Source organism: Rhagoletis zephyria, unplaced genomic scaffold, assembly GCF_001687245.7.
Source record: "Rhagoletis zephyria isolate East Lansing unplaced genomic scaffold, Rhagoletis_zephyria_1.1 Rzeph_scaffold_01044, whole genome shotgun sequence".
Taxonomy (NCBI): domain Eukaryota; kingdom Metazoa; phylum Arthropoda; class Insecta; order Diptera; family Tephritidae; genus Rhagoletis; species Rhagoletis zephyria.
The window spans coordinates 1-9119 of record NW_016158128.1 but is presented as its reverse complement, the minus strand read 5'-3'; the positions used below and the strand labels follow the sequence as shown (position 1 = coordinate 9119).

The following is a 9119-nucleotide window of genomic DNA, read 5'->3' as shown; positions in this document are numbered from 1 at the left end:
TTTTTTTATAAAAAAAAAGACACAATGGTAGCTCTGAGTATGGCGCAATATTTAAGTGCAGTATTACGGGGAGCACTGGATAACAATTTGAGTTATGACCTTTTTTTATACCGAAGTTGAGTAAAATGAGTACATTTCAAATTTACAATTTTTTTAGATTTTTTTGTTGAGTATGCAGTTTTGTAGCCCATTAAATTTTAGTATAAGTAATATAGTGCAAGTTTTAAGCGATTGCAAAACTGTCGTTATTTTTTTTTTAATTTTCTTTGAAAACGGGTTTGCGCATTTTCTTCCATAAGAAAAGAATGCAGAAAGCCGTAGGCATAAAAAATATTAAAAATGTAATTTTTCATTAGCTTTAAACTTGCACTTTACTAAAATTTAATGGGCTACAAAACTGCATACTCCAAAAAATTAAAAAAAAATTTTAGATTTGTATTGTACTCGTTTTACTCAACTTCGTTGTAAAAAAATCATAACTCAAATTATTGTAGCGTGCACCCTCTAATATTATACTTAAATATTGCGCAATACTCAGAGCTACATTTGTCATTTTTTTCAGTTTTTTTTTTGAGATGGCATATTTGTATGTGAAAAACTTTTCAAGAAAAGAAATGTTAAAAATATTTCTTTTTATAGAAAATTTTGATGTGTGTATGTGTGATTTTTTTTTAATTTTCTCCTCGCCCCGTTCTTGAGATATTTGGAAAACTATTAAATCGATCTATTTTTGTTTTTGTGCCGTAAAGTTCTTAAAAATGTTTTAATCAAACTCAAATTTCACATTTATTTATTATTTATGATTGTCCGTCTACCCTAAAAATTGTAAACAAATCAAACACATGAAGTGTGAACCCCGTCCATTTTGGTATGGAACGCCCCATATATTATATGCTTTTAAAAGATTTGCGACAATAACTAATAAATGGTAGCATTTATTGCAAGGAAACCAAATCGAGAGCTTATTAACCAGAAATAACAGGTGATTCTTTCCTTTAAAATACATTATTTATGAATAATGAAAATCGATGAAAGAGCTGAAGATCGCCATAATTTCATAAATATTTTGCGCGTCCTACATTATGAAATTGTAAAATTATACCGAATATTCCAGAAATACATTTCATATACAAGCAAATGTACTGTGAATGTTACCTTGCTTATACCTACGCAAGAACCGCATTACCAAAAAGCTGATTTGCCTCAACACATATTTCTTTCAAGCATTTATACCTGTGTAGTTATAGCGCACTCGCTGAACCCGTATTCAAAAGTAAACAAAATTTGTTATTTTTATTCGATATTTCTTAAATAATTAATTTGCGCGGTATCCGAAATGGAAGCCAAAATAATTCAAATTTGTTATAATAATACTTCAAATTTAAAACGGGCTGTATAAAGAAAACCAGCCTTTTTTCACTTCGCGTCAAATGAGTGATTTGTTTCTACCTGTTTTCTAACCGATATGAGAAATAAAAAAGCGATTTGAAAACAAATTCGAGTCAATACACTTTCGGATTTCTTAGCGTATTGAAAGTTGGTTTATGCTTCCGTTTTGAATCACAGCGAACTGGGTCAAAGCGCTTTATGTGTTGGTATAAACAAGGTATATATCTAATATTTGAATCGTAATAATTTGTCCATCATTCATGCAACTTTTTAAACTCGAATTGGAGTCGAGATTATTTACAATAGGGAAAATCGAAAATCAATAGAAGAAGAGTTTTTTGCATACACCCCATTTGAGCTTAATGGAACGCCTTTTTACTAAAACAACAGTGTAAATAGCTAGTGTTCGTCCGATACCACCATGTACTCGATGTCTGTACTCATTAAAAATATAGGGGAAAATACTCGAAGCTACTCAAAGTAGCGCCAGATTCTACTTGTACTCAAAAGTACTTAGTCGAGAAATATTTGTTTACGGACCTTTACAATACAAAAGCCTACAGTACAGAACAACTATTTTTTTGGGAAATTAGAGTTCCTTCATTCAAAATTCAAAAAATTTACATATTACTTGAAAGTGCTGAAACAGGAGACGTTAGGCAATTAAAAGGCTCAACGTTTACTTGTTTTTGATTCTTCTGTTTCCAAACGAGTTATCGATGATACTTCCACAAATCATAGGCTGGCACCACATACTACTCTAATTCGCTACTATTTTTCTCCTTCAGTTTTATGCGCTCTTTTAGTTTTAGCCCTTGCACATCGTGAATCGTTTTTGCAAAAACTGCAACACTAGAATAAAAGTAAGAATACTTAGTAATTTTAAAGGCACTGAATAAGTATAAGTATGTTGGAAATTCATTTAGAATTTTTTTTTATGGAAGAAGATGGGCTCGGCCCATATTTAGTACCGGGCCAGTACTAAATGTAATTATATTTCTGCGACTTTCGCAATATATGCTCCGACATTTCAATTATTTCAATCCAGAGGTGACATTTTAAACAATACATGCACATGCGAACAAAGTCGATTGTGACTTGCAAGATAACAATTGGTTAAGCTGCTGTTAGCTCTATTTAAAATGTGTATATCCTTCCTAGTCAATTCCCTTGTCGATTTCCCCAACAAATTTTCCAACACTGTGGGTTAGCAATTTTTAGTATACCATTTGGCAGTTGATCTATGCCCACGATCTAAAGCAGAGGCTCCCAAACTTATTTTCCTCGTAGACCCCTTTCAAAACTTTACTGGTTTCGGTGGACCCCCGATGCGCATTTCTAACATATTCCCAAAGCTCATCAAAAAATGTTAAGATTAAGTCTAACGATGTCATTTTGCATCGCGGGTGAGTTCCAAAAGTAAATTTGGAGTGGCAAAAATAAAAAAACAATATTTTCTTGTGTTCTACTTATTAAAATTATGTGACTAAACATTTGCAAGTTTTAAGAAACTGGGCTCGCATAACCATGAAAGATCTATCTCGCTCTGAGGAGTTATATATTTTTCTCCGGTGAAGTAAACTGAGTTCATCACCTTCCTTGCTGACTTTTGGTGCCTGGCTTTACAAAGCGAGAAGCAAGTTCGCTGTAGAACTTCTTGTGGAGTCCCCATACCATTTAATGCTATTTGATAGTTTCCGTGTCATGCTTATAAAACCAAGCTTCATCACATATTGCGATCATAGTAGAGCTGATAGACTCGCCGTTGTCGAACTTTCTCACCATGGGAAAGTTTGTCTCGTCGGTTGAAGATTTTGGACGCCCTTCTCGAGGCTCAAAATCTATGGAAAAATTTCGAATCTGGAATCTTTTATATCACTTAAACATAATACCATCTCCGCTTACATTTCATATGCAGTTCGGAATTCATTGAAAGCTTCCACAAGCTTAAGCTGACGTTAAGAGCCGTAAAGAATTGCATGACGAGTACGTTTGTGGCGGAATTTCTATCGACCTTTCTTATGATTTTGTTGATTATGTTAGGCCTGATATTCGGGATATAAGCAGACAAACTCCAAGACCATTCTTCGCCGACATAGCCATTTACTTTCATTTATCTTCATATTATCAGTCGCGAGCCGGAGTTTATTGAATTCATGAATCATCTATTTTTGTTTTAAACCGCGACTGCAACAATTTCATATCGAAATCCGATACTATACGCTTTTTCTTCGTTCTCTTCTCATCGATGCTTTCTGCAAATTGATCTCTCAAGACCACACATACAGTCGTAGTGGTCTTTATGAGGGATAAAGTCTTATGTTATCACAAATTTTAACTGAAACTTGAGAATAATAGGATACACACATACATACATATATAGGTAGATATATCACATGGATGTTTATAAGCATTCGCAGAAAGAATTCGTGTTAAATTGAAAATAAAAAATAAAAATTCAATCCCTGAAATAATTCAGGAAGTGAAATAAATATTAAGAAACTTTGCACTTTCAGTTCGAATTAATTTTTTTTTTAATTATCATAATACATTCTTAAAAATTTATATCATTGCGCTTAAGCAATGTGCTAATTTTATTGCCTGTCCGCGAGCCAAAATCTTTGTACAGCTGCTAGATCTCCGTGGTTTCTCAATTTACTTACATATTATAAATGCAAGTCCCATTGCAAATGAATATCGTCGATTGCAAACTCTCATCAAATTGCCTCGAAATTAAATTTGCAATTCATACAAATCACAGCACTTTTCCGATAACTTGAGTTGACGTATAATTAGCTAAATTAGCAATTGTCGCATGCGGAAATGTCACACAAGATTCTTAAATAACGCTAATTGCAAATTTTCTAATAACATTTCTTTGTAATAAATAGTACAATTTTATGTTTGCAGATCAAGGCACACAAACCGATTCGTTGCTGATTACTGAAGATTCAAGCGTAAGTGGACTAAACAGCCGATCGCGGGCCAAAAGTGAGACACATGAAGAAGGCGCCGCCCGCAACGATGCGGAACACTCGCCATCGCCTCAACGTGAAATCGTACATAAAATTCACAAATCATCATCGTTCTCTTCGTCTTCGGGCAACTCGCAGGGCGCATCTTCCCCACTCGGCTCAGCCACCTCAACCACATCGCTGCACTACTCACCGATTCGCCCCGCCAAACGCACCCTAAAGAGCGACACCATCAACACATATCAAAAATGGGAGACTACCATTGAGTCCATCAGCTATGTTTCAAGTAAAACTTTGGCCATCTCAGATTATGGCTCGGATGCGGAAAGAACCAGATCTGATTCGATATCCAACCATTCTCATTCCACAAGATCGCGTTCCACAACTCCAGTGCCGGGACCAGTGCCAGCGGCCAGAAGCGCCACCAAGGTCGCGACACCAACCAGCAGCAATAGCGCTTCGATGGATAGCAGCAGCAACAGCAGTAGCGGCATTGATAGCGGCTCGGCGTGTTATAATGCAACTTACAAGGCAACCACCACTACTACAAGAGGTTCCAATAATAACTTCAATGGCAGCAGGATTTGTGATTCTAAATCACCGAAGCTGATTCCGTTCGCGAATGGCTCGCCATTGTCGGTTAAACAGACAGGTATGTACAATATCTGTTTGGTTTTTTTTTGTTTTTGTAGTTTTTTTTTGTAAAATAATTATTTTCCATAGTTCATTTTCTTTCACTTGGCGCTCCTCCATTCATATGAGCATCTTGATTTCTTTTAGCATGTGTGTACAGAGCTACATATATATTTAGACTATATATATGCACCCTATGTTTATTATTCGCATTCCATATCATAATCGCTTTCATGTACATTTGTGCATTGCGTGTTTCATTTGTGTTTGTGTATAATTCATTGACTGTTTATTTCATGGTTCTAAAATTTTCGTTAATTTTCACATTCTTGCGCATACATAGTATGCACGTTAATTCTAAAGATCGGAAATTTATTTTCTTTATTTTCCACATTAGTTTTCATATAGGCATGGAGCTGATTCGAAAGAGCATTAATGTAGCGCACTATCTAATAAATCGTTGAGTCGAATATCTCGGAATTTTATTTACTTAACTCCCGCCGAGAACTTAAAAGGTCACTGTTTGTTTGGTTTCGTTTTATACTGTTAAAAATATACATACATAAGTACAAAAACTATAGTCAGCTCAATAATTCAAAGGCCTGTTGTGATTATGCGAAAAAGTTGTATACGAATATTGGAATTTTCACCCTCAGATTCCGATCAAATCTCAGGGCCACAAAAATCTCAGGGTTTGAGAAAAATTTTCAGCAAAAAATTTGAAGCAAAACGAACGAATTTTCATTGCACTATTTCGATTTTGGCAGCATGACAGCTATAGATAGGGTTCCATATAATAGCAGCGTATTCTTATTTTGAGTTTGATATTTTGTGGTTAGATTGAAGAATTTTATTGAGCTAGAGGCCATTTATAATGAAAAAATGGTGTTAAAATAATGATTTACAAAAGGGTAGAAGTTATGGCTGATCAGCACATCTCCGCATCAGACTTCTTCGACCGCCATCACTGATATAGTATGAACCAACGACCACGGATTACAAAGCCTAGTGGTCTAACCACTTAGCTAAGCTCGCCACGTAAACTGTTGTTGCTTTTTCCTCTTTTTCCATGTGTTATCTAGGGTTGCCAACATTTTCGAGAACATTTATAGTACTTTTTGAAAAAATATAGTACACTTCGAATATATATAGTATTTTATTTAAAATAAAAAGTAAAAACGATTTTTAATTGATGGAAAAAGTTCTTCTTGTGAATGCCGAAGTTTTTGGAATAGAGAGCAAATTTTTTAATTCTTTTTAAATTTTTTTTTAAATACGTTACCTTTTTTGATTATAAACTCACAATGACCTTTTACTTTAAAGAATAATTCATTCAATATTTTTATTTCAGTATAAAGGTCATCCATTTTAATACACATTTTTCGTACAAATTACTGAAATATATTTATAATTATAATTGAAAATATAAATATATAAAATATAGTATTATTGCGTACTATATTTTTTTCCAACAGTATATAGTACGACGACCGCAAAAATAGTAAAATACTATATATTATAGCACGGTTGGCAACCCTAGTGTTATCCCAACTACAATCAAGCGCAGCTATCCCGCTGCTGTTTTCACTTGATCATGTGGTTGTTGTTTTTGTTGGTTTTTGTTCATATTCTATTTATTTTTCATTTTTTAGAATATTTTACTTTTAGGTTTTCTCGTCCCTAAGTTATTTGTTTTTGTTATTTATGCCCTTATAACTATTATATTCAACGATTTTATTGGGCTTGAGGCCGTTTATAATGTGGTTAGAGAAAGCAATGTTTGATGATTTGTATTTTGAATAAAAACATTTATTAACAATTACGCCCATGGGCTTTATTTCTCTTTTTTTTTGGGAAATAAAGCCCATGGGCGTTATTTCCGCGAGCCTTATTGCACTCCACCCTGATTACTTACAAACACCATTTAAATCCAAATTTCATATTTTATGAAAAAGTTATGAAAGTTCTGCATTTTTTTTATTTAAAATTTTAGTATAGTAAAGTGCAAATTTAAGTTAGCCGGCTGAATTTTCGGCAACATTTTGTTAACGATGTTCCGCATTTTATTCCATATAAAAAATTTTAGAACATACTTTGTATAGAAAAAATTCGTAACACCGTTATAAAAAAATTACAAAACCCAACGGTAAGTCCTAGCTACTTCAAATTTTCAATTATACTAAATTTTAATGGACTACAAAACTGCATACAAACCATTTTGTAAAAACGCAGATTAAAAAGTTAAAAGTTAGTTTTTGCACAAAGTTTGAAATTGAGACTTAAATGGTTTTTGTTGAGTAATCAGCTATATTTCCTTTAAAAAATAATAAACATTAAATAAACTAAATAAAAATAGCCAAAACTTGCTATAATCTCAGCACAAATGTACCCTATGGATTTGAACTCAATCGGTTCAGTAGTTTTCGAGTCTATAAACAGCATAATTTGCACTTGTATGTATGGCACACATTACCACATCTGTGCATTTGTACATATGTATGTATGACGAGTGTATATACATATGTTGGTATAAATGCACAAATATCCCTGGAATCCACACTAATCGCACACAAAAGTCATGTAAAATTACTAAAGTTAGCATGTACATATGTAAATACATACGTACACTGAGGGCAAAAATATTAAAATCAAATAGAAACGTAATTGATCTTGCTATAAACGTCAACGAAAGTACTGTATATTGGTAAATATTCAATTCAATTACGCGCATATTAAAATGACCGCGTTCGTACTGAAAAAGCATCCGTGAAGTGAATAATCCAAGACAACAACTAAAAAAAAAAATTTATTTGCATGTTGCCTGCAGTGGAATTCGAACCCGACCATCTCCGGATATCAACAACTTGTGGCAAGCATCTTTGCGCACTCAGCTACACCCAGGCATATGAAATTGCTTTCAAATGTTGAATATGCATCAACCACAGCGCGCGATTTGTACGGATAAACATATATATGTATGAATGTGTGTGTTGTCACAGCGGCGCTCTGCATTCTTGGGGTGCATATGGATACTCATATATATACTCCGATGTGAACAGTCAAATACGTGCGTAATAAATTTTGTATGAAAATATTATTTTTAAACACGAACATTTTTAAACGATAATCAAATATAAAGTATTCATTTTTACTATGCATTATTTCCCTCAGTGTATGTATGTATACGTATATTAAGGTGCATCACTCGCCATGCAAAAAAAAATCGCCACTATTTTTTCATTGAAACACATTTATTATATTTTAAGATTTTCGCTATAATATTTCGGAAAATTACTAAGACTTACGTGATCTGGACCAATTTGAAAATTTCTGCAAAAATCGGGTTCTGTACTTTGATTCCGTTGATAAAATGTTCAAGCATTTTTATGCGGACCTCTTACATTTCTATCATCTTAGGTAATTTTTTGGAAATATTTTTTTAACACAATTTTTTTTGTTAACTCGATTTGTTAAAGTACATACCTATGTATGTATGTATTTTGAAAGCAGCTCACGTAAGCCATAGTACGTTCGTTTAAAATCTCCATTAAAAAATATCAAACAGCGAAATTCCGGCAAAATGTCTCTGTTATCTCACAATAGAAAAATATCCAGAATAGCACGCGAACAGAAAATTTGCAGAAACTTGCAAGTGGACAAACAGCTGATCGAATTTTTGTTTACATTCAGAAGTGTAAAATTGAAAACGTGAAAAGTGATCCTGGCACAGTTTATTGATTAAACGAATTCTTAATTACTTTTATTATTCATTTTTAACTTCCAAACCATCAAATTTAAATTTGTGATTTGCGTAAACCGACCAAATGTTTTCGATCAGCTATTTTCTTGGTGGCAAAAATTTTTCTAGCAGAAACTAGCAGCTTCCTCTCAAAATGAAATGTCACTTTGCTCCCTCAACTTCAAAAAAGCTGATAGTTTTTGATAACTTTCAACTAATAAAACGCCGTGCGACAAAAACCAAACATTTTTTAAACACATGAAAAAATCCATATATTTACAGAACTAGGGGCCAAAAATAGTATAACTGCGTTTTTAATTTTTCTCTCTGTTGTCAGCATTTTGACGTAGAATACGTCTTACCTTAAGGTATGGGGGCTATGT

General features: G+C 33.5%; 1 protein-coding gene across 1 annotated transcript; it reads left to right on the top strand.

Annotated features, from left to right (window-relative positions):
• Positions 1-2776: 2776 nt before the first annotated feature.
• On the top strand, positions 2777-5016 carry LOC108362588 (putative protein TPRXL; the record flags this gene model as incomplete). Its single annotated transcript, XM_017615627.1, has 2 exons — positions 2777-2795; positions 4300-5016. Coding segments are annotated over exons 1-2 (736 nt in total), but the record flags the coding sequence as incomplete, so codon positions are not given.
• Positions 5017-9119: the final 4103 nt, after the last annotated feature.